Source organism: Bos grunniens, chromosome 17 (genome assembly GCF_055505025.1).
Source record: "Bos grunniens cultivar Pamir isolate PY7600 chromosome 17, Bosgru_T2T1.0, whole genome shotgun sequence".
NCBI classification, from domain to species: Eukaryota; Metazoa; Chordata; class Mammalia; order Artiodactyla; family Bovidae; genus Bos; species Bos grunniens.
The window spans coordinates 30,176,036-30,202,224 of NC_141181.1; the positions used below are offsets into that span (position 1 = coordinate 30,176,036).

Sequence of the window (26,189 nt, forward strand, 5' to 3'; positions counted from 1 at the left end):
GTAGATTGTTGCCAACTACTTATCAGTCTTGCATGTTTGACCTAAAATAGATTAGGAAAGCTTAAACTGACTTGTTAATCTATATTCAGCTAAAGCTTCACATAAGCAGCAATGGAAATGAATGTAAGTGCACTCAGTATAAAACACTTTTCAAAACTACTCCAAAAAACAAATGACAGAAGGTGGTTAAGAGCAGCTAAACATCTGTTGTGTGTACCAGATGTAAAAGAAGAATGGACTCTGTGGTTACTTGCACTATTGGAATTACGTGAAGGTAAAGTTAAGACTTAGTCCACTTCCATCTCTCCAGAAGACTTAGTATGCTGTGAGTTGTCTTTTGTTGAATCTGGTTTAGTTTCAGCCCCACTCTGTCCATCCATTGGTCCGTTGTGTTCACTATTATCTTTTGCCTTGTCTTCAGCAACCTCTACTTTCGGTTTGGGCTTATAAATGATGGGGTTACAGAAATTATCGAGTTCCTAAAGACATGAAGAAAATTGATTATATTAAAAACATAATTTAACAAGGTACCACTAACTTTCTGAAGTTCACATATAATTTCTAAATTTCCACATAATTCCACATTGTTGAATAGCTGTTAGCTCAGCTAGATAACCAACTAATTCTTAAAATACCTTAATGAATTATTTACCTTCTTGGCTAGTATATGTCAGTGGTTTAAGATACTATTCTGTCTTTGATATAATAATACATTCTGTATTTATTGTTACTAAATTTCTTCCTCATAATTTATTTTGGTAGGGATAATCTTTATATATTTATTTATTTTGGCCATGACACATGGCATTCAGAACCCCCTGACCAGGGACTGAACTTGGGGTCCTTGGCAGTGAGAGCACAAAGTTCTAACCACTGGAATGCCAGGGAATTCCTAGGAATAATTTTTAATTCATTCCTTTAAATTAGGCCTAAAGCTCTGTTATGAGAAGTATGTCACATAGCACCTATTTCATAAGTTAAAATTTCTCAAAATTACTTGAAAACTATTTTCAGTTCAGTTCAGTTGCTCAGTCGTGTCTGACTCTTTGCGACCCCATGAATCCCAGCACGCCAGGCCTTGCTATCCATCACCAACTCCCAGAGTTCACTCAGACTCACGTCCATCGAGTCAGTGATGCCATCCAGATATCTCATCCTCTGTCGTCCTCTCATCCTTCTGCCCCCAAACCCTCCCAGCATCAGAGTCTTTTCCAATGAGTCAACTCCTCGCATGAGGTGGCCAAAATACTGGAGTTTCAGCTTTAGCATCATTCCTTCCAAAGAAATCCCAGGGCTGATCTTCAGAATGGACTGGTTGGATCTCCTTGCAGTCCAAGGGACTCTCAAGAGTCTTCTCCAACACCACAGTTCAAAAGCATCAATTCTTCGGGGCTCACCTTTCTTTACAGTCCAACTCTTACATCCGTACATGACCACAGGAAAAACCATAGCCTCGAGTAGACGGACCTTTGTTGGCAAAGTAATGTCTCTGCTTTTCAATATGCTATCTAGGTTGGTCATAACTTTCCTTCCAAGGAATAAGTGTCTTTTAATTTCATGGCTGCAATCACCATCTGCAGTGATTTTGGAGCCCAAAAAAATAAAGTCTGACACTGTTTCCACTGTTTCTCCATCTATTTCCCATGAAGTGATGGGACCAGATGCCATGATCTTCGTTTTCTGAATGTTGAGCTTTAAGCCAGCTTTTTTACTCTCCTCTTTCACTCTCATCAAGAGGCTTTTTAGTTCCTCTTCACTTTCTGCCATAAGGGTGGTGTCATCTGCATATCTGATTTTTTGATATTTGATATTTCTCCCAGCAATCTTGATTCCAGCTTGTGCTGCTCTCAGCCCAGCGTTTCTCATGATGTACTCTGCATATAAGTTAAATAAGCAGGGTGACAATATACAGCCTTGACGTACTCCTTTTCCTATTTGGAACCAGTCTGTTGTTCCATGTCCAGTTCTAACTGTTGCTTCCTCACCTGCATACAGATTGCTCAAGAGGCAGGTCAGGTGGTCTGGTATTCCCATCTCTTTCAAAATTTTCCACAGTTTATTGTGATACACACAGTCAAAGGCTTTAGCATAGTCAATAAAGCAGAAATAGATGTTTTTCTGGAACTCTTGCTTTTTCCATGATCCAGCGAATGCTGGCAATTTGATCTCTGGTTCCTCTGCCTTTTCTAAAACAAGCTTGAACATCAGGAAGTTCACGGTTCACGTATTGCTGAAGCCTGGCTTGGAGAATTTTGAGCATTACTTTACTAGCGTGTGAGATGAGTGCAATTGTGTGGTAGTTTGAGCATTCTTTGGCATTGCCTTTCTTTGGGATTAGAATGAAAACTGACCTTTTCCAGTCCTGTGGCCACTGCTGAGTTTTCCAAATTTGCTGGCTTATTGAGTGCAGCACTTTCACAGCATCATCTTTTAGGATTTGAAATAGCTCAACTGAAATTACATTACCTCCACTAGCTTTGTTCATAGTGATGCTTTCTTTTTTGTTTTTTTTAAGAGAAAAGCACTTAACATTTAATGAATTTCCCAGCATGTGGCTTCAAGCCACCAGGACACAGGCCCCACCTACACCCTTAATCTTCTCCTCAGCTCTTCTGCTGAAGAATTTGGCCTTCACAATGACAGGCTGCTTTGGGAGCTTTCCTTTCCCCAGATCTTTGTAGTAACCTGATGGCACCACATCAATGACAGGAGCAGCTCCTGTCTTGTTCTTGGCAGCATTTACTCGTGTCTGCTCACTAACCATGGTCCACAATTTATCAAGATTGACAGTCGGGCAGAAACTCTGGTTCCTCTTAAGTGGTAATGCCTCATACCAACTTTCCCAGAGTATCCTGGGTGATACTTGTCGAAGTTGATCCTGTGATGATGCATGCCACCAGCATTACCTTGGCCTCCCGGGTGTTTCCGGTGTTTGCCGATGCGGCCGTGGCCATGGCTCACGTGGCCCCTAAGTTTCTGGGTCTTCCTTAGTCTGGATGGCATGTCGGCAGCCTAGACGAAAGAGCCCTAGTGATGCTTTCTAAGGCCCACTGGACTTCACATTCCAGGATGCCTGGCTCTAGGTCAGTGATCACACCATTGTGATTATCTGGGTCATGAACATCTTTTTTTTACAGTTCTTCTGTGTATTCTTGCCATCTCTTCTGAATATCTTCTGCTTCTGTTAGGTCCATACCATTTCCGTCCTTTATCGAGCCCATCTGTGCATGAAATGTCCCCTTGGTATCTCTAATTTTCTTAAAGAGATCTCTAGTCTTTCCCATTCTGTTGTTTTCCTCTATTTCTTTGCATTTATCGCTGAAGAAGGCTTTCTTATCTCTCTTTGTTATTCTTTGGAACTCTGCATTCAGATGCTTATATCTTTCTTTTCTCCTTTGCTTTTTGCTTCTCTTCTTTTCACAGCTATTTGTAAGGCCTCCCCAGACAGGCATTTTGCTTTTTTGCATTTCTTTTCCATGGGGATGGTCTTGATCCCTGTCTTGGTAGTATACACTAACTTCACTTTTGGAAAACAGAGTAGCTTTTTCTGTCGAAGGAAAAATAAGCCATGGAAGTAAATTCAACTTAATAATTATTTCAGATATTATATCCTTGGTTTTTACAGAAATAAAAGACCATTTCAGTAATGCTACTGAACACTTTATATTCTTTCAAGACCAGTGTCACAGAAATTGGGTGGGGTGGGAAAATAGGAGGTAACATCCTGGGGGAATGTTTTAGTTGGCAAACTGTTCTTGTCACACTCTGCCTCTCACCTGGTTAGGAGTAAATTATAATAGATTCTCTGTAAAACTTTCTCAAAAAGGAAAATAACTCTTACTGCTTTATTATTTAAAAAAACCCCCAGTTTGGCACAGAAGTTGCTCAACATCACTATTCATCAGAAAAATGCAAATCAAAATCACAATGATATGTCTCATACGTGTCAGAATGACTGTGTTCAAAAAGAACACAAATAACATTTTGGTAAGGATATGGAGAAAAGGGAACTCTATGTACATTTCTAGTGGAAATGTAAATTGGTATAGCCATTATAGAAAACAGTATGGAGGTTCCTAAAAAAGCTAAAAGTTGAATTACTATATGATCGATCCAGCAACTCTACTCCTCAGTATCCAGAAATAAATGAAAATACTAATTTGAAAACACACATGCACACCAGTGTTCCTAGCAGCATTATTTACAATAGCTAACATGTGGAAGCAACCTAAGTGTCCATAAACAGATGAACAGACAAAGATGTAGCATATGTATACAATGGAATAAAAAGAATGAAGAATGAAAACTTGCTGTCTGCAGCAACATTGATGTTACTGGAGGGTATTATGCTTACAGAGAGACAAATACTATATCTTATTACTTACATGTGTAATCTAAAAAATAAATGAATATAACAGCAACAGAAAAAAAGACTTACAGAGAATAAACTAGAGGTTACCAGTGGGGAGAGGGAAGTGAGGGACAAGATAAGGATACAGGATTAAGAGATACAAACAAATATGTATAAAAGAAATAAGCTACAAGGATATACTGTATAACAGAATATAGCCAATATTTTAGAATAACTTTAAATGAAGTAAAATCTGTAAAAATATTGAATCACTGCATATACACTTATAATGCTGTCAATCAAATATACTCCAGTAAAAAAAACCCCAAACCTGTTTTTGTTTTTAAAATAAATCAAATACCTATGAGCATACTGAACCAGACTTTAAAAAATCACCTGATATGCCATCTCCTCTGGTGGTAGTGGTGTAGTTGCTAAGCTGTATCTGACTCTTGCTACCACGTGGACTGTAGCCTGCTAGCTCCTCTGTCCATGGGATTTCTAGGCAATGGAATGGTTTAACTTTTCCTTCTCCAGGGGATTTTCCCAACCTAGCAATTGAACCCTGGTCTCCTGCACTGCAGGCAGATTCTTTACCCACTAAGCTACCATCTCTAGATTATTAGCCTTTTGGTGAACATCCTTCTAGATATATGTCCATGCACACATATATCCAAACATACAAATCTTAATGAACATGCTAATTTATAGTGAGATAACTTTAATTTAGATTCTGTAATCCTTTTTCATGCATCATGCATAAATCTTTTATCTCAATATATGTACTGGGCTTCCCTGATGGTCTAATAGCTAAGAATCCATTTGCCAGTGCAGGGGACACATCAGGTTCAATCCCTGGTCTGGGAGGATCTCACAGCTGCAAAGCATCTAAGCTTGTGTACCACGACTATTGCGCCTGTGCTCTAGAGCCCACAAGCCACTAACTAAGCCCATACACTACAACTACTGACGCCTGCGCTCTGCAACAAGAGAGGCCCACACACCATAAGGAGAGTTGCCCCTGCTCACCCCAACTAGAGAAAAGCCCATGCACAGCAACAAACACCCAAAGCAGCCAAAATTAAATCTGCAAAAAAATATTTATTAAATACTATGGTTAACTATTATAATGTATATGCATCAGTTTATCTAATTTCTTATTGATAGGTATTTAGGTTGCTGCCAGGTTTTTGGTATCATAAGCAGGGGTTTATATACTTATGCAATAGTCAAAGTGAATTCCTAGAATTGTTATTTCTGCATTAAAGGTAAACTCATTTTAAATTTCTATACATTTGAAATGATTTCCCAGAAAAAAGCAGTAACAAATATAACCAAACTGCTCAGGGAAAGGTGTCCATTTCTTCACACCCTTGGCAATTATGGCAAAGATTGTAAATGTAAACAAATAACCAAATCAGAGAAAAGAAATTTGCATTTCTTAGATTAGTAACAAAGATGAGTATCTTTTCATATGTTTTTTAGACATGTATTTCTTTGTCAGCTGTTTTTCCAATGTCTTATTTTTCTACTTAGATGCTGATCTTTATTATAAAGTTTATCCCCATGTTTTTCATGACGTTTTCTGTAACTTTTGACATTTTCAGTAGTAACACGTTTTAACATGGAAAGTTTATCTCGGAAGTAAGATTTTACCATGAAATTTTATACATTTCAAACTATGTCAAAAACAAGCATATACCGTGGTTTTAGAATGGAGATTCAAAAGTTTTATCTAGCCTAGAAAAATCAGACATAATCTTTAGTTGTTGCATTGTTTTATTTTATTGCTTTATTTTACACTTAAAATCTAAAAGCTGTTTTGTGTGTAAGACTAATTAAATCAAGAAACATGATCCACCTAGAATCTTTTTACCCCCCCCCCCAAATTAAAGATTAGCCTCAAATTCCTATTTCTGTTTTTCTGTAAGTTGATTACTTCTCAGAGTATGGCTCCCATTAAAAAATTTTAGTGACTGAATCCATTATAAAACAGAAGTTTATAGTTTCTTACCTTTGACTTTGCAACTATTTCTGAAACTTTCACCACAGGATCTTGAGTGAGACTTAGTTTGTTCTGTGCATTCATCTTACTGTTCAGCCAACTCATGGCTTCACTGATATATTTTTCAACCTTTTCAATTTCAGCAGGATCCAAATGATCGTATCTTTCATCCTATTAGGGAAAAAAAAAATGAGAGGTTTTTCAATAAGCACCAACTTATTAATAATTTCTGCTTAAACGATTTAGACTCTTATTGTGTATCTCATATATACTCACATGAAGAAGCCATTTACAAATTACATAGAACTGAAGAAACTGAGAGAAAGAAAAATCAGTATGCCTTTTTAAGAGGAAAGGCCTTCTGAAGAAGTCAGGTTTGGAAAGGAATGACTTGTGAAGAATATTAAAACTGAAAAGTAGTTTTCAGAAAGAAGCTGCATGGAATTAAATCAGTCAAGGAGTAAAATGAAATAAGGTAAGTAGGCACAAGCAAGCTAGACAGAAAATTCTGACTCTATACAGCAGACTCTGATTAACTTGTTGATAAGGAGAAATGAAAAATAAAATTGAAAAAGACACCTGCAGCTGTCACATGTAGAAGACAATCTAAGAAGTCATGGTTTAGACTGGTGGTCTCAAACCAGAAAGAAGTGATGGTGCAACATACGGAAGGAGGATCTCCTCCCCATCCATCTGTCTACATACTTTTAAAAAATCTCTAGCCTGAACATTTTCCCTGAACTCCCAACTCTATCCAACTTCCAACTTGAATTCTTATTTGAAAAGTTTGAAACAACTTACCTGTGTTTCAAATTCACTATTACCTCCCTATCTACTCTTCCAAGTTTTGCTCATCTTAGTAATTAACAACTTTATCCTTTCAGGCCGAAAATCCTTAAAGTTATTTTGACTCCTCTTTGTTTTATCTACATAAAAATTATCAGCCCTGCCTTCAAAGTATATGCAGAATTCCAGCCACTTCTTCCCCTTCCACTGTCCAGACTTAGGGTTCCGTCACTTCTTGCCTGTGCTATTCTAATGATTTAACTCGTCTTTCTGCTTCTTTAGACTTAAATCATGCTGCTCCTATATTCAGAAGCCTCCAATGGACTCCTATCTCAGGGTAAAAACCAAGCTTTTATAATGGCCCCTGGGCCCTGCATGATCTGGGAACTAATAACCCCACCCCTACTGTTCTGAGTCCCCTTGGGTTCCTTGCTGTTACTCCAGCACTTCCTTTCCTTGAGATTTTGCAATTGCTTCCTGTCCCCACCCCTACTTTTAGAACATTTTTCTTATAATTATCATACATCTTGAACCCTCCCTCAGCTCCTTTAATTCTCCCCTCAAATGATGTCATCTTATTAGTCTGCCTTTCTGACAAGTCTCCACCTCTGGCAGTCCCTTACTTTTCCCACAGCTCTTAGCACCATCTGACTTCACTAACCCATTACTGTCGATCTTTTCCCACAAACATATTAGGATAAGTTCAATGTTTTGTTTGATGCTGTAGTTCCAGCACCTTGAAGAGAGCATGGAACATAATAAACTCAAAATTCTTGAGCATAAGTGAAGTCTTGCCTTGCTCTGAATAACAGTTTACAGCATCTTCAGGAAGCTTTTGACAGCATGGCAAACACTAGGTTGTAATAATAATAAACAGACCCTCCAATACCAGATTTGAAATATTCTTGGTGTTTCTATTTGTCTGCTTGTTCCTTCTTTTCCATTATCCTTACATTCTATTTGTACCTGTATGGACACTGACGTTGGCAGGCACATTCACAATTGATTGGTACCTGGATTATTCCTTTAGGTTGGTCGGACTGCACTCTATCTTAAAAAACGTACAAATCTTTTATTTCTAAAATAAGTAACCACCATTCCCACACTGTGTAGTGAAAAACAGTGTAGCTGTTAAGGGTTTGTATGTTGATTTTAGACTGCTTAGATTTTATCCTGACTACATCACTACTTCACAAGTTGCTTAAGCACTGCTATTTTCCTATAAAATAACATTCTTGTCAGAACTGAGGTAATCCATGCAAAGTGCTCAAAATTTAGTAAGTGCTTGATAAATGTAAACTATGATAATGCCCTCCCCTAAACCTTTGGTGCTGGTCTCTCCAGCCCACTGATGGAGTTTTAACATCAGTGATAAAATCTGGGGGAATTACGGTGAATATTTAAAATTTTAATCAGCAAACTTGGGGGCTCCCTGGTGGCTCAGTGGTAAAGAATCTGCCTGCAGCGTAGAAGATGCAGGAGACTGGGGTTCGATCCCTGGGTCAGGAAGATGCCCTGGAGGAGGAAATGGCAACCTGCTCCAGTATTCTTGCTGGGGAAATCCCATGGACAGAGGAGCCTGGTGGGTCACAGTTCACAGGGTCACAAAGGGTCACATGACTGAGCACACACACAGAAAACCTGTCCTGAAGGGAAAATTAAACCTGCTGAGTTTAATAAAGTTATTCTGGAATACTACCACGCCCATTCGTTTACAAACTTGTGTATTTGCTCTTGCACTACAACAGCCAAGTTGAGTGTATATAGTAGGCCTGCAGAACCTAAAATGTTATTTGTTCATTTAAAGGAAAAGTTTGCTACCCTCTCGCAGAATGGCTGCGATCCAAAAGTCTACAAATAATAAATGTTGGAGAGGGTGTGGAGAAAAGGGAACCCTCTTACACTGTTGGTGGGAATGCAAACTAGTACAGCCACTATGGAGAACAGTGTGGAGATTCCTTAAAAAACTGGAAATAGAACTGCCTTATGAAACAGCAATCCCACTGCTGGGCATACACACTGAGGAAACCAGAAGGGAAAGAGACATGTGTACCCCAATGTTCATCGCAGCACTGTTTGTAATAGCCAGGACATGGAAGCAACCTAGATGTCCATCAGCAGATGAATGGATAAGAAAGCTGTGGTACATATACACAATGGAGTATTACTCAGCCATTAAAAAGAATACATCTGAATCAGTTCTAATGAGGTGGATGAAACTGGAGCCTATTATACAGAGTGAAGTAAGCCAGAAGGAAAAACACCAATACAGTATACTAACGCATATATATGGAATTTAGAAAGATGATAACAATAACCCGGTGTACGAGACAGCAAAAGAGACACTGATGTATGGAACAGTCTTATGGACTCTGGGGAGAGGGAGAGGGTGGGAAGATTTGGGAGAATGGCATTGAAACATGTAAAATATCATGTATGAAACGAGATGCCAGTCCAGGTTCAATGCATGATACTGGATGCTTGGGGCTAGTGCACTGGGATGACCCAGAGGGATGGTATGGGGAGGGAGGAGGGAGGAGGGTTCAGGATGGGGAGCACATGTATACCTGTGATGGATTCATTTTGATTATTTGGCAAAACTAATACAATTATGTAAAGTTTAAAAATAAAATAAAATAAAAAATAAAGGAAAAGTTTGCTACCCTCTCCTTTAGAGGGAAAAAAAAATCAGTTTAATTTTGTCAAATCTTACTGTTACATCCAAATGCAGCTAACTTTTATATAACTAAATATTTGAGGCTAAAAAACAGTGGAAAGGCTAAGAGTAATAAGACAGATCTGGGCACAAATATAAAAGAATAAAGGACATGGGAGTTACAGATAAGCAAAAGACTGGAAGACCAAGAGCAACCAAAAGAGGCACCAAGGGACAAAAGGAATGCTGGCAGAGTCCGGTTTCAAAGATGCCAGTAAAAAAAGGCTCAACAAAACCTCTTTTTCACTGTATCAATAATGAAATCCCTAAGAAGAAAACAATGAATTTGTTCACTGGACTAATTCAGGGAATTCTAAAAGATTAAAACCACACAACTGCACTTTGGTAGCAACAACCGCTCTGCAGTTGAGAACTTTTAAGATTTACCCCATCCTCTGCATACCACACACATTACCATTACCACCAATTTACTTTGAGTTTTAATACCTTGTTTCTGTATGCTTCTATCAGTTTCATGACAAGTTGGATCTTTTTTCCCAAGTCGTTTAAAGCTTTTGGTCTTTCTTCATGTTCCATGTACCTTACTTGAATAGGCTGGCCATATTTCTGTTAAGTTTTTTAAAAAGAAAACGTTATTAACAGAAAACAACTTTTATTGTGGTCCACTGGAGGAGGAAATGGCAACGCACTCTACTGTTCTTGCCTTGGGAATCCCATGAACAGTATGAAAAGGCAAAAAGGTATGACACTGGCAGATAAGTCCCCCCTCGCCCCAGGTTGGAAGGTATCCAATATGCTACTGGGGAAAAGCAGAGGGCAACTTTATTCATAGCTCCAGAAAGAACGAAGTTGCTGGGCCAAAGAGGAAACAGTGCTCAGTTGTGGATGTGCCTGGTGGTGAAAGTCAAGTCCAATTATGTAAAGAACAATATTGCATAGGAACCTGGCAATAGATGTGAATTTGAGCAAACTCTGGGAGATAGCAGAGGACAGAGTAGCCTCAGTTCAGCTCAGTTGTGTCTGGCTCTTTGTGACCCCATGGACTGCAGCATGCCAGGCCTCCCTGTCCATTACCAACTAGACTTTACTCAAACTCACCTCATTGAGTCAGTTATGCCATCCAACCATCTCATTCTCTGTTGTCCCTTTCTCCTCCTGCCTTCAATCTTTCCCAGCATCAGGGTCTTTTCAAATGAGTCAGCATTTCACATCAGGTGGCTAAAGTACTGGAGTTTCAGCTTCAACATCAGTCCTTCCAATGAACATTCAGGACTGATTTCCTTTAGGATGGACTGGATGGATATCCTTGCAGTCCAAGGGACTCTCAAGAGTCTTCTCCAACACCACAGTTCAAAAGCATTAATTCTTCGGCACTCAGCTTTCTTTACAGTCCAACTCTCACATCCATATATGACTACTGGAAAAACCATAGCCTTGACTAGACGGACCTTTGTTGACAAAGTCATGTCTCTGCTTTTCAATATGCTGTCTAGGTTGGCCATAACTTTCCTTCCAAGGAGTAAGCGTCTTTTAATTTCATGACTGCAGTCACCATTTGCAATGATTTTGGAGCCCTGAGAAATAGAGTCTGTCACTGTTTCTCCATCTATTTGCTGTGAAATGATGGGACCTGATGCCATGATCTTTGTTTTCTGAATGCTGAGCTTTAAGCCAACATTTTCACTCTCCTCTTTCACTTTCATCAGGAGGTTAGTTCTTCTTTGCTTTCTGCCATAAGGGTGGTGTCATCTGCATATCTGAGGTTAGTGATATTTCTCCCAGCAATCTTGATTCCAGCTTGTGCTTTATCCAGCCCAGCGTTTCTCACGATGTACCCTGCATATAAGTTAAATAAGCAGGGTGACAATATACAGCCTTGACGTACTCCTTTTCCTATTTGGAACCAGTCTGTTGTTCCATGTCCAGTTCTAACTGTTGCTTCCTGACCTGCATACAGATTTCTCAAGAGGCAGGTCAGGCAATCTGGTATTCCCATCTCTTTCAGAATTTTCCATAGTCTATTGTGATCCACAAAGTCAAAGGCTTTGGTGTAGTCAATAAATAGATGTTTTTCTGGAACTCTCTTGCTTTTTCGATGATCCAGTGGATATTGGCAATTTGATCTCTGGTTCCTCTGCCCTTTTTTTTTTTTTTTTTTTTTGCAGTTTTTTGTTTTCTTTATTTTGTAGTCACACTGGCTTTATCGTTAGAAGTAACACACACAATTGCAAGTTAAAAGAAAGTAAAGCTCCCCTACCCTCCTCAAGTCCTTTCTATTTTAACTTCCTCTGACAGGCTACCACTGTAACTTTTACTGGCATACTAATATATACATTTCTTGATTTGCCAGTTCAGACATTACTGGTGGTTTAGTCGCTAAGTCATGTCTGACTCCTGTGACCCCATGGACTGTAGCCTGCCAGGCTCCTCTGTCCATGGGATTCTCTAGGCAAGAATAGTGGAGTGGGTTGCCATTTCCTTCTCCTCCTCTGCCTTTTCTAAAACCAGCTTTAACATCTGGAAGTTCACGGTTTATATATTATTGAAGCCTGGCTTGGAGAATTTTGAGCATTACTTTGCTAGCATGTGATATGAGTGTAATTGTGCGGTAGTTTGAGCATTCTTTGGCACTGCCTTTCTTAGGGATTGGAATGAAAACTGACCTTTTCCAGTCCTGTGGCCACTGCTAACTTTTCCAAATTTGCTGGCTTATTGAGTGTACCACTTTCACAGCATCGAAATAGCTCAACTGGAATTCCATCACCTCCACTAGCTTTGTTACTAGTGATGCTTGCTAAGGCCCACTTGATTTCACATTCCAGGATGTCTGGCTCTAGGTGAGTGATCAAACTATCGTGGTTATCTGGGTCGTGAATACCTTTTTGTACAGTTCTTCTGTGTATTCTTGCCACCTCTTCTTAATATCTTCTGCTTCTGTTAGGTCCATTCCATTTCTGTCCTTTATCGAGCCCATCTTTGCATGAAATGTTCCCTTGGTATCTCTAATTTTCTTGAAGAGATCTCTAGTCTTTCCCATTCTATTGCAGCACCCTAGAGGAGCCTGGTGTGCTGCAATTCATGAGGTCAAAAAGTGTCAGGCACAATTTAGCAACTGAATGACAACAAATACAGGAAGATGAACAGGAAAGAAAGGTGGTCAGATCAAAATCTGTCCCCTCTTATTTTCCTACATGGAAATGAGTTCCAGTGGTTATGTGCTTATTCAATCCTACACAGGGATGTCTCTATCGTATGTGCTCCTCTCATTCATTAAGATTACCTTTCGATTCCTCTCAAATCCAAAGAATGTTAATTTCTTTAAAGTTGGGTGTTAAAAGTTTAAAACTACTAAGAAAACCATAAGAACTATACTGCATCCAGAAATAATGTATTTGAAACTTGATTTCAAATATTTATAATGCGTATAACTCTGTACATGCAACCAGGTTATTGGGATTTCCTGGTATTTAATACCTATTGACTATTATTTATGTCATATTTATTCATTAGATTAGTATGTGTATTTTAAGTATAGTGCTTAAAAACAAGAAAGCCCTTTGGCCCCTCACCCCAGGTGCATAGAAGTAGAGAGTGTCTAAATTTTATAACAGCTTCTGTAACTGTGAGGAGGGGAGTACATTAGAAAAAAAGATAAATATTTTCTTCCGAATTCATTACATACATAAATAAAATCAGCTTATTTTAGAGTAATTTTAGGTTTTCAGAAAAGTTACAAAGCAAACAATGGTAAACCAAGCACCTTTTATTGCTTTTTTCTAATGTTAGCATCTTACAGCATTATGGAACATTTGTCAAAACCAAGAAATCAACACTGGTGTATGACTGTTAAATACTGACTGAACTCCAGATTATTTGGATTTCATCCTTTTCTTTTCCAGGATACCATACTGCATTTAGTCTATTTTCATTGTACTTTCAATTGTAAATGTTTTTGAAAGGGGAGTAAGTTATAAAAGCCATCTTATAAAAATAGTAAAGCCTGTGAAAACTTCTATAACATTCACTTCTATGGTTACGTATATATTGGAAACAAAATAATACGTTCTTGGAGCTTCTGGGCTTTTCAGTTATTTCTCTTGGCCTCAGCTGTCTGGCTTGTTCCTCCAGCCCAATTTATATATATATTCCTTTAAAGGAGATGAGGGGTAAAAAACACCAAGAGGCTAAAATATGGTAAAGCTTAGTTTTGCTTTCATAAGCGTAGGCTTTCAAGTTGCTTTTTAAATATTCCCTTTGGAAGTAATTTATTGCCAAGATACTAACCTTTAAACAATTTTTTTTACATGTACCCCAATATGCATTGCAGCACAAATTACAATACCCAGGACATGGAAACAACCTAGATTCCATCGAGAGATAAATGGATAGAGAAGATTTGGTGCATTTATTTTCTTTTGCTTTCAAGTTACATAAATTCTTTTGCACTTCAACCTCCCCATCACTAAAGGGCTGCCTTTCCCCATACTCTAGAAGTCTTTATTAATGTCATCACTTAGCATATGTGTATTTACTCACTACTCAAAGAATGGTTCAGGGACCAGCAGCATCAGAATCTCTCGGAAGCTTATAAAAAATGCAGAATCACGGACCCAACTTGGGTATACTGAATTTTTTGCATTTCAGTAAAGGCCCCAGGTTATTTATGTGCACATTAAAGCTATGATCCTCACTAAGATGGAAAGACTAAAATTTCCTGTCATCCTTCCAATCTAAACTTCTACACTTTTGAAGCTTTTTGTTTTTTGTTCTTCCAGGTTGGGGGCTGAGGGTTTGGTGGCAAGCAGGAGGAAAAGAGTAATAGTGTTTTTTTCTTAAATCTGACCACTGACCTAGAAAAAGGGGACCTGATGGACACACCTCCTTATTTATTTTTTAAAAGGACACTGAAGACCAGGGGTACTATTTTTGAAGTTCTTTTGGCCTGGTGTCCCCAGGAGTGTGAACATACAAAAGGGCAGTGTGTTAACTCCTCAAAATCAGAGCAGTCGAGGGGGAGAGAAGCAAAGCACGAGCGACTCCTCTAATGGATAAGGGGTTAGGGGTCAGGTTGACAAGTCACTTCTTAACAACATCTCAGAAATCATGGCTTATATAAGAGTAATATTAACACTCTGGTCATGTGCTAATTGGAAGTGGTCAAACAGGAGATGGGAAGAGTGAACATCAACATTTTAGGAACCAGTGAACTAGAAGACTGGAATGGGTGAATTTAACTCAGATGACCATTATATCTACTGTGGGCAAGAATCCCTTAGAAGAAATGGAGTAGCCCTCATAGTCAACAAGAGAGTCCAAAATGCAGTTCTTGAGTGCAATTTGAAAAACAACAGAACAATCTCTGTTCATTTCCAAGGCAAATCATTCAATATCACAGTAATCCAAGTCTGTGCCCCAACCAGTAATGCTGAAGAAGCTGAAGTTGAATGGTTCTCTGAAGACCTACAAGACCTTCAAAAACTAACACCCCAAAAGATGTCCTCTTCATTATAGGGGACTGGAATGCAAAAGTAGGAAGTCAAGAGATACCTGGAGTAACAGGCAAATTTGGCCTTAGAGTACAAAATGAAGCAGGGCAAAGGCTAACAGAGTTTTGCCAAGAGAACGCACTGGTTATAGCAAATACCCTCCTTCCAACAACACGAGAAGACTCTACACATGGACATCACCAGATGGTCAATACCAAAATCAGATTGTATTCTTTGCAGCCAAAGATGGAGAAGCTCTATACAGTCAGTAAAAACAAGACAGGGAGCTGACTGTGGCTCAGATCATGAACTCCTTATTTCAAAATTCAGATTTATATTGAAGGAAGTAGGGAAAACCACTAGACCATTCAGGTATGACCTAAATCAAATCCCTTAACGATTATACAGTGGGAAGTGACAAATAGATTCAAGGGATTAGATCTGATAGACAGAGTGCCTGAAGAACTATGGACAGAGGCTTATGACATTGTACAGGAGACAGGGATCAAGAACATCCCCATGGAAAAGAAATGCAAAAAGGCAAAATGGCTGTCTAAGGAGGCCTTACAAATAGCTAAGAAAAGAAGAAAAGTGAAAAGCAAATGAGAAAAAGAAAGATATACCCATTTGAATGCAGAGTTCCAAAGAACAGCAAGGAGAGATAGGAAAGCCTTCCTCAGTGATCAATGCAAAGAAATAGAGGAAAACAATAGAATAGGAAAGTCTAGAGATCTCTTCAAGAAAATTAGAGATACCAAGGGAACATTTCATGCAAAGATGGGTTAAATAAGGGACAGAAATGGTATGGACCTAACAGAAGCAGAAGATATTAAGAAGAGGTGGCAAGAATACACAGATCAGATCAGATCAGTCGCTCAATCGTGTCCGACTCTTTGCGACCCCATGAATCGCAGCATGCCAGGCCTCCCTGTCCATCACCAACTCCCGGAGTTCACTGAGACTCCAGCCATCTCATCCTCTGTCGTCCCCTTCTCCTCCTGCCCCCAATCCCTCCCAGCATCAGAGTCTTTTCCAATGAGTCAACTCTTCGCATGAGGTGGCCAAAAAAGAACTATACAAAAAAGATCTTCATGACCCAGATAACCACGATGGTTTGATCACTCATCTAGAACCAGACATCCTGGAATGTGAAGTCAAGTGGGCCTTAGCAAGCATCACTAGGAACAAAGCTAGTGGAGGTGATGGAATTCCAGTTGAGCTATTTCAAATCCTGAAAGATTATGCTGTTAAGGTGCTGCAGTCAACATGCCAGCAAATTTGGAAAACTTAGCAGTGGCCACAGGACTGGAAAAGGTCAGTTTTCATTCTAATCCCAAAGAAAGGCAATGCACTCATCTCACACGCTAGCAAAGTAATGCTCAAATTTCTCCAAGCCAGGCTTCAGCAATACATGAACCATGAACTTCCAGATGTTCAAGCTGGTTTTAGAAAAGCCAGAAGAACCAGAGATCAAATTGCCAACCTCCGCTGGATCATCAAAAAAGCAAGAGAGTTCCAGAAAAACATCTATTTCTGCTTTATTGACTATGCCAAAGCCTTTGACTGTGTGATTACAACAAACTGTGGAAAATTCTGAAAGAGATGGGAATACCAGACCACCTGACCTGCCTCCTGAAAAATCTGTATGCAGGTCAAGAAGCAATAGTAGAACTGGACATGGAACAACAGACTGGGTTCCAAACTGGGAAAGGAGTGCATCAAGGCTGTACACTATCACCCTGCTTATTTTATCTATATGCAGAGTATTTAACATATATGCAGAGTATATCTTCCCAAATGCCAGGCTAGATAAAGCACAAACTGGAATCAAGATTGCCGGGAGAATATCAATAACCTCAGATATGCAGACGGCACCACCCTTTTGGCAGAAAGTAAAGAAGAACTAAAGAGCCTCTTGATGAAAGAGGAGAGTGAAAAAGTTGACTTAAAACTCAGCCTTCCAAAAACCAAACCACAGCATCCAGTCCCATCACTTCATGGCAAATAATGGGGAAAACAACAAAAACAGTGAGAGACTTTACTTTTGGGGGCTCCAAAATCACTGCAGAGGGCAACTGCAGCCATGAAATTAGAAGACGCTTGTTCCTTGGAAGAAAAGCCATGACAAACCTAGACAGTATATTAAAAAGCTGAGACATTATTTTGCCAACAATGGTCTGTCTAGTCAAAAGCTTTGGTTTTTCCATTAGTCATGTATAGACGTGAGAGTTGGACCATAAAAAAAGCTGAGCACCGAAGAATTGATGCTTTTGAACTGTGGTGTTGGAGAAGACTCTTGAGAGTCCCTTGGTCTGCAAGGAGATCAAACCAATCAATATCCTGAATATTCATCAGAAGGACTGATGTTGAAACAGAAACTCCAATACTTTCGCCACCTGATGCGAAGAACTGACTCATTTGAAAAGACCCTGATGCTGGGAAAGATTGAAGGCAGGAGGAGAAGGGGATGACAGAGGATGAGATGGTTGGATGGCATCACTGACTCGATAGATATGAGTTTGAGCAAGCTCCGGGAGTTGGTGATGGACAGGGAAGCCTCATGTGCTGCAGTCCATGGGGTTGCAGAGAGTGGGACACAGCTGAGCCAGTGAACTGAACATCTGCTAAATTTTCATATCTGAGTATCATAATAGACAATAATGATTATGCATTATTGAATTTGAATTATCATGTAGCAATCCTCACCTCCTAAATGAAGAGAGAGCATTTCCTGTTACACATATCTGCCTTAGAAATTTCTTATGTATTAATTAAACACATATACTGTGTTCTTACACCATAATTTTTAGGACAATTTAATGTCCTGTTCAACACTAATATGGACTTTTAAAAAGTTTACCTTTAATTCTTGAAGCTTATCCATATATACTTGTTTAGGTTGGTCCTCTCCTTCTTCATAAAGCCAATTTTCTGTGTCCTCCAATATTGCAGATAGTTTATTCAAGTCCTAGTTATATAGTTAAGAGATACTGATTGAAAATACTCTCCTTAGGAATAAAAATCATCAAGCAAGGACAAAATGTTTTTCAAATATAAAAAATTACTTTTTTTCTGGTTTCTTATTTATAAACATGTTTTCACTAGACTCTTGAAATTTGGAAAAATAACTAAGAACCATTCCTAAATGTGCTTCAAAAAGAGTGACAACAAAAACATATTTGCAACATTTATTTATATATTTATATTAGCATGCTCAAGCAAACATTTTAAATAAGTCTAATAAAAAACTACAAAACTTAGACTTACTTCTTGAGTGATGAATTTTTCATAGATAGTGCCAAGCTTGTCTCTAAAATCATATACATATTCTTCAACAGCATTCTTCGCATCATTTCTTTCTTTCTCTAACTTATCCTGCATTATCATCTTCCCCTATTCAAAAAGTTTTACATTAGTTGCCATGACAACACTAGGGAAATAAAAACCAAAACCATAATGAAATATCACTTCACACCTACTGCTGCTGTTGCTGCTGCTAAGTCGCTTCAGTTGTATCTGACTCTGTGCGACCCCATAGACAGCAGCCCACCAGGCTCCCCCATCCCTGGGATTCTCCAGGCAAGAACACTGGAGTGGGTTGCCATTTCCTTCTCCAACGCATGAAAGTGAAGAGTGAAAGTGAAGTCACTCAGTCGTGTCCGACTCTTAGCGACCCCATGGACTGCAGCCTACCAGGCTCCTCCGTCCATGGGATTTTCCAGGCGAGAGTACTGGAGTGGGGTGCCATTGCCTTAGGATGAGTATAATCAAGAAATGGAAAATAAGTATTGGTGACTATTTGTAGAATTTGAAACCCTTGTACATTGCTGTTGAGAATGTACAATAATGTTCCTGTTAGGGAAAACTTTGGTGGCTCCTAAAGAAGCTAAACCAAGAATTAGAACGTGACCCAGAAGTTTCACTCCTAGACATGTAATTAAAGAACTGAAAGCAGGAACTCAGTTATTTGTCACCCAATGTTCACTGCAGCATTATTTACAATAACCAAAAGGTGGAAACAACTCATTTGTCCTTTAACATATGAATGGACAAATAAAATGTATATATGCAAAATGGAATGTTATTCTACTATAAAAACAAAGTTCTGACACATGTTACAAACTTGATGAACCTTGAAAACATTACGCTCAGTGAAATAATACAGACACAAAGAATAAATATTGTATGATTACATTTATATGAGTTATACAAATTCAAAGAGATAGAAAGTAGATTAGTTTCTTGGGGGTTGGGGAAGGGAGGAATGGTTGAGTTATTAGTGGTTAGAGTTTCTGTTTGGGGTGATGAAAAAGTTTTGGAAAAGACAGTGTCAATTAAAAACTTTTTTTTTTAATAGACTAATGTATGTTAGTGTTCAAATCCTAGGTTTCCCATTTATTAGCTTTGAAATTGCAGCAAAATTGCCTAACCTAAGCCTCAGTTTTCTTATCCTAGAGAGCATACATCTATACATCTTGTATGGCTACTAATAAGATTGACATATTCACATAAAGTATTCAGGACAGTGCCTGACACATAACTGGTACTGAATAAACGTTGGCTCTGGTAAGTGATACAGGATAGTGGCTGTAATCCTGAGCTTTGAGACAGACTACTGGGCTCCAAAACAAAGGTTACTTGCTGAACTTGGGAGATTGAGTCTACTTCTGCCAGTTTCCTCATCTTTTAAATGCAGATCTCTAACAGTACTTTGATTTTATAGGTTTGAAGATTAAAGAGGATATCAAAGTATTTAAAGATGTTAGCAAAAATTATTAAATCAAAAGCCAAGAAAGAATCTGTAATAAATATTTGTACTTTAACAAAAACATAATATTTTAAACATAATACAATGCACTGATATTTGTAAATTTGAAATAATAAGACAATTAGCACAACATTGTAAACTACACTCCAATAAAATTATTTTAAAAATAAAATGAGGCATTTCAAAAATTTGAGAAAAAATCTTACACACAAAATTTATCATAGCCGCACTTCCACACAATTCATTTCTTTGGCAAAGTTAGTCTCAAATAATACAAATTCAGAATTATTTGGGATCTCTAGAAATGCTTGCTTCACATAAAATGTAGCTTTTAACAATTCATGAATAGGTGACATAGGTGGGTATTAGAAAAAGAACACTGTAAAGTCAAAATCTCTTGAGGAAATTCCTAGAATAATGTGCAGCAGCTGGAGAATATGCAGCACTTCCAAAGAAAACTGCTGGTCAAGCCTGTAGAAACTAACAACTACCACCTAAACGTAAATTAAAACAAAAAAACAACTTTTTACACAACTATTGGTAAAGAAACCAAACTCTTTTCCTCAAGAGAGTATAAAATGAAACATATAAACATGTAAAGAAAATTTGAAGAATGACAACAGTTTCTAAAAAAGTATCAAATGGAAGTAAGAAGACATTCTGAATTGAACCTTAATCTTTAAGGACCACACATTTGAAGAGGGGAGCTGGTAATACTTTCCTATACAATGTCTGCTGAGTGTGCTACTGTTAAGATACAATAAAAGGGGTAAGAATTATTAGTGCTGGAAAGGCCTTTCTCTGTAGTGGAGACAAGCCATGTTTTTCATATAACTAAGGTGAAAGCTACAACTGTACATGACACTAATACAGCTCAGCATTTTGTCCAAAATAAAGCAATTCAATAATCTATTTAATAATTTCTTACGAGTTATAGACTAGTTCCCTAAATTTGAGGGATGATTATTCTACAAAAATTTCAGAATACACCACCACCGATTTCAACATCAATTCAGGTTTATATACCTCATTTTCAATGTAGCTGTTGAGGAGATCTTGGCCCAGCTGCCTACACAGGCTACTCTGGATAGGCAGATCAATACTTTTGACTTTCCCTTTTTTAATGTTCTGGTTCAGTCGCTCTTGTTTCTCTGAGAGACCAGACTGCAAAAGAAATGTAAGAGAAGTATAAGTTTCTCTAGCTTAAAAATAGATTTAAGAGGCTGATTTCTGATGAAACAAAGTAAAATCAAAACTATTATCTACCATACCTTAAAAATATTATTTTAATACTGATAGTATTTTACATTCTTGTATACACCAAATCTTTCTACATAAAAAAAATCCTGGGCTGGGAAACAAACTGAAACCACAATGAAATACCATTTCCTACCCACTAGGATGACTTATAATGAAAAAATAAAAGAGGAAAATAAGAGATGGTGAAAATATAGAGAAATTGGAATCCTTATACATGGTTGACAAGATAGAAAAATATGACAGCCATTTTGGAAAATAGGCAGTTCCTCAAATTGTAAACACAGAGATATCATATGACCCAGCAATTTCAATCCTGGGTATGAGCACAAGATAAATGAAAATATACATCCACATAAAACCTGTATATGGTTGTTCAAAACAGCATTATTCATAAAAGTCAAGAGGTAGGAAAAATCCAAGTGTCCATCAGTTGATGAATGAATAAATGTGGTATACATCTGTATGATACAGTATTACTCAACCATAAAAGGGAATGAAGTACTGATATATCCTACAACCTGGATAAACCTTGAAAATATGCTTAGCAAAAAGAAGCCAGTCATTAAAGGATCACATACTGTACTGCTGTCTAGAACAGGCAAGTGTATAATTCAAAAATATTAGTGGCTGACTAGGGCTGGCAGGGGGAGGGTTTGGGGGGAAATAAAGAGTTACTGCTAATGGGTGGGGTTTCTTTTTGGAGTGATGAAAATGTTGTAAAATTGTGATAATGATTACATAATTGAGTACATTAAAAACCTTTGAATTGCACTCTTAAATGGCAGAACTGCATGATATGTAAATTATGTCTAAATAGAGCTGTTGAATAAAGACGAAACACTGAATAAAATAAAAAATTTAGAAAAATAGGTTTCAGGTTTTATATTGCTTGAGAAACTAAGATTTAAAATCAAGTCTTTACAGCCTTTGGAAAAAAAATCTATACAAACCATCCCAAATTAAATTATGTTTGGGTTAGAAAAATCTGTCGAAGATGGTAGTATAGAGCTGTAGCCAGCCATCTGGGTGGTTGGTGCATGGTATTTCTCCCTTCTCTTTTATCAGCACTCATTTTCTCAGTAAAATAATGACTCTTAATAGCTATTTATCCTTTAAAACTTTACTTCCAAATATATAATTTTTGCACTAAGAATGCTTTATGATATGCAGCATGCACCACAGAGTGGTTAATTTTGAGGTGCTGCATTATTGCTAATTTAAGTTTTCTTCATTTGTCCTATTCTAGTTTCTATTTTCTGAGATTGTATGATTTTTAATGAGAAAAAAAAGTTAATGAAAAGACATAAAAAGACACAGCCACAATAATAGTATACTGGTTTCCCTAGTGGTTCAGATGGTAAAGAATCTGCTTGCAAGCAGGAGACCCGGGTTCAACCCCTGGGTCGGGAAGATCCCCTGAGAAGGAATTGGCAACCCACTCCTGTATTCTTGCCTAGAAAATCCCATGGACAGAGAGGAGCCTGGCAAGCTACTATCCATGGGGTTGCAGAGTCACACAAGACTGAGCAATTAAGCACAGTAATAGTGGAACAAACCTTTGTTTTGGTTCCTGTATGGTCAATTTCTTCCTCTGGAGTGTGTTCAGCATGACATTTTTGATGACCTCCTTCTTCTTGGTCAACCTGCATTTTATCCTGCAAAGAAAATAAGTAACTGACAATATCTCTAGTCTCTTTCTTTTTTCTGTTTTTGGTAATGAACAGCATATCTTAAGAGTTCAAGCCTGTTTTCACATGTGTGAAGATAATAAAGTAGAAGCTCACTGTTTCTGAAATAGGAGTAACTATTAATATAAATACTCAGGTTGACAGTAAGTAAAATGAAAAGATCTATTTGATGCTATGTGAATAAATCTTATTTTTCACCCGTGACCAAATAACTGCAAATACATGGAAAATTGTTCTTAAGTCAAATTCACAAACCAAGATTGACCAAAAAAAAGAATGTTAAACTTTACACAAAAAATGTTCATAAAGAACTTAATGTGGGAAAATAAACTGAAAAAGATACAAAATTTATGTATTACACATAAATTAAATTGTATTTTTAAAATCTAGGAAAATACTCAAATACATAAAAACTGTCAAAGTAGATGTCTCTGAATTATCAAATGTAAACTTTTACTTTTTTTTTTAAACCTGAAAGACAAATTTCCAAGCCATAAGACTGCCAAAATGGATTCCCAACTTGGCAAAAAAATCACAAGTATTAGGTTTTTCTGGTCTTCCTTAATCTTACCCACCACTATCCTCCTAAAAGGAAGAAAGTTTGGCACTCAGGAATTGCGATAATTTAGGTGTTCAGATATACATGGAGTTAAACATTATTACATATAATGTCCATAAGGTTATCTTGGCTAATGCTTATTTGTGCCCAAAGAGAAAAACATGTTAGACGAAAACTTAGAGCAGTGTTCTTTGTTAAGTCAAGAACTGAAATTCCATCCCCACTGCTCCCTGCCCTACCTCCTTCCAACTCTGTAATTTTCCCAACCTTATGATGGAGAAGAGGTGAAAAAAGTGTTACAGTGCCCGGTTGGGGTAATGCAGATAGAGACAACAGATACATTATTAACTATTTCATGTAATACTAAGAAAACAATGTTTCTAGTTAAGGCTGAAATACTTTATCACTTGGCATTTTAAATTTAATACTTATATATATTCCTATCTCTAAAGAAAAAAATAAATCAATTAATTTGGTTAAGGTATTTCTAAAACTTTCTCACATGTATAACCCAACTCATCTAAATCACATAATTCAGTTAATGATGTCTGAATTGTTCTATACATATTTGTCCTTTGTGCTATCAAGAACATTAGTAGCCCAGCTATTTATTTAAAAATTGCTCCAGTATCATCTCTAAGTTTTCTTATAAGCCACTGATACCTATTCTACAAATTTTATGATTTTTTTTTTCTGTATTTTACCAGAAGGAATCAGTAAATTATTTTCAGACAACAACCAAGACTAATATTCCTTTCTTGAATGGTCCTTATACAATTTAATGTCAAGGGGTCGCAACTGCCAACTCATGCCATGAGGAGTAATAATCAAGTTCATACATGTACAGATGATGAGAACTTTTCATGATTATTGCCACAGGCAACAGTGAATGTATAATGTCATTTGCACGATCCATCCCAATTTCAGGTATATTAATAAGGAGAAACTTGTACATCTTAACAGTTGATCTGAGAGTAATTTGGTAATCTTTTAAAATACTTTTAAGAAGATTCATAGGAATATTATGCCTAGTGGGAAAGTTAATAAAAGTGCCTCTAGACTTGGCTTCTCTGATTTTAAGCTTCATGAGGGTTGAGACTGTTTTTCTATTCACTGCTGTATTTAAACACAAAATTTAGGTACTTTTAGTTATTTGACAAATAAATAAAAAGCACTTAAAATCCAGAATTATTATCTAATCTGTCCTGTGATCTACTTTCTCAATCTCTTTTTCTTGTTACTCTCCCCTTTTCTATATCTTATTATCAGCTACCTTTGTAACAAAAAAGGTATCCTTCCCTCAGGGCCTTTGTACTTGTTATTCCCTTTGTCTGGACGCCTACCTGCACCTTGCTCCTTACTCTGCCTTTTCTCGCGCTAGCTTTCCTCTTTCCTCCTGCTGTCCTCATTACTTAATTACATCTCCTACTATTAATTTCCTTTATATTTATATGATATCCTGTTGCTTCTTGCCTGTGCTTTTCCATTAGAATGTAAGGGACAGACCTTCTTTATCCTGCTTCCCAATATATCTTCAGTGCCTAGGACAGTACCTGGTACATATAAGTTAATCAGACATTTTGAATTAAAAAATAGATAAAAAGATAACCTAAATGGTGAACAGTTGAGGATCAGTTAAATTACGGTATGATAGTCTCTTTGATCCTTCACTGTGTAATGAAGCCTAAGTTGTGATACCTTCCTAATATGTCCTGCTACTGCTGCTGCTAAGTCGCTTCAGTCGTGTCCGACTCTGTGCGACCCCACAGACAGCAGCCCATCAGGCTCCCCCGTCCCTGGGATTCTCCAGGCAAGAACACCGGAGTGGGCTGCCATTTCCTTCTCCAATGCAGGAAAGTGAAAAGTGAAAATGAAGTCGCTCAGTCACGTCTGACTCAGCGACCCCATGGACTGCAGCCTACCAGGGTCCTCCATCAATGGGATTTTCCAGGCAAGAGTACCGGAGCGGGGTGCCATTGCCTTCTCCCCTAATATGTCCACATAGTTATAAATACCTAGAAGAAAAGTGTTCACTTTCTGAGACATCTTTTTACTGTACTGAAGAAAAGCTGGCAATCTATGCTACAGTTTTTTAGGAAAATTGAAGATATCTTAATTTTTAATGAAAAAAATGAGGCCCATAACATAATCTCTCATAAACTAACTTGCATGCAAAGAAAAAAAACAAAAACAACTACTGCTGCTCACTTATACATACCTAGGTTTCATCTGCCAGCAATGTCAGCAACGAGGAACAGTAAAAACGATCTTACTGTCTTATGTTCTCCTCTAAAGCTTAAATAATTAGCTTCCAGGGTCTACTTCGAATTTACTCACTCTACTCGAATTTTTGGAGGGGGAAGGGAGAGACTGCTTAATGATAGTATTCAAACCTTAAGCTTTTAAACTTCTGGATATAGAATTAAAGAAAAAAGTCCTAGAGAGAACCACTAAGCAAGACAGTACACAGGATGTTTTCTACACAGAAAATAAGAATAAGGAAATAAACTACAATTTATTCAACATGGGTTATATCGGCTAAGGTAGAGATTTAAAAGGAGATGATATATGTGAATGTGCTCTCCGACAATGCTAACTATATGACCCAT

General features: G+C 37.7%; 1 protein-coding gene and 1 pseudogene across 3 annotated transcripts in view; both read right to left on the reverse strand.

Moving 5' to 3' along the window:
* Positions 1 to 186: 186 nt before the first annotated feature.
* HSPA4L (heat shock protein family A (Hsp70) member 4 like) overlaps positions 187 to 26,189 on the reverse strand; it is a 59,241-nt gene continuing 33,238 nt past the window's right edge. For 2 of the 3 annotated variants that reach the window (XM_086346789.1, XM_086346787.1), the window contains 7 exons: positions 22,890 to 22,988; positions 21,100 to 21,237; positions 18,573 to 18,698; positions 18,166 to 18,273; positions 10,306 to 10,425; positions 6,366 to 6,527; positions 187 to 479 (listed from right to left, as the gene is read on the reverse strand). In XM_086346789.1, the coding sequence (XP_086202915.1) occupies positions 288 to 479; positions 6,366 to 6,527; positions 10,306 to 10,425; positions 18,166 to 18,273; positions 18,573 to 18,698; positions 21,100 to 21,237; positions 22,890 to 22,988 (945 nt within the window). In that variant the 3' untranslated portion in view covers positions 187 to 287. The remainder of the gene's footprint in view (positions 480 to 6,365; positions 6,528 to 10,305; positions 10,426 to 18,165; positions 18,274 to 18,572; positions 18,699 to 21,099; positions 21,238 to 22,889; positions 22,989 to 26,189) is intronic. The other variant, XM_086346788.1, reaches the window with a different exon arrangement.
* Positions 2,494 to 3,135, reverse strand: LOC147355163 (large ribosomal subunit protein uL15 pseudogene; annotated as a pseudogene).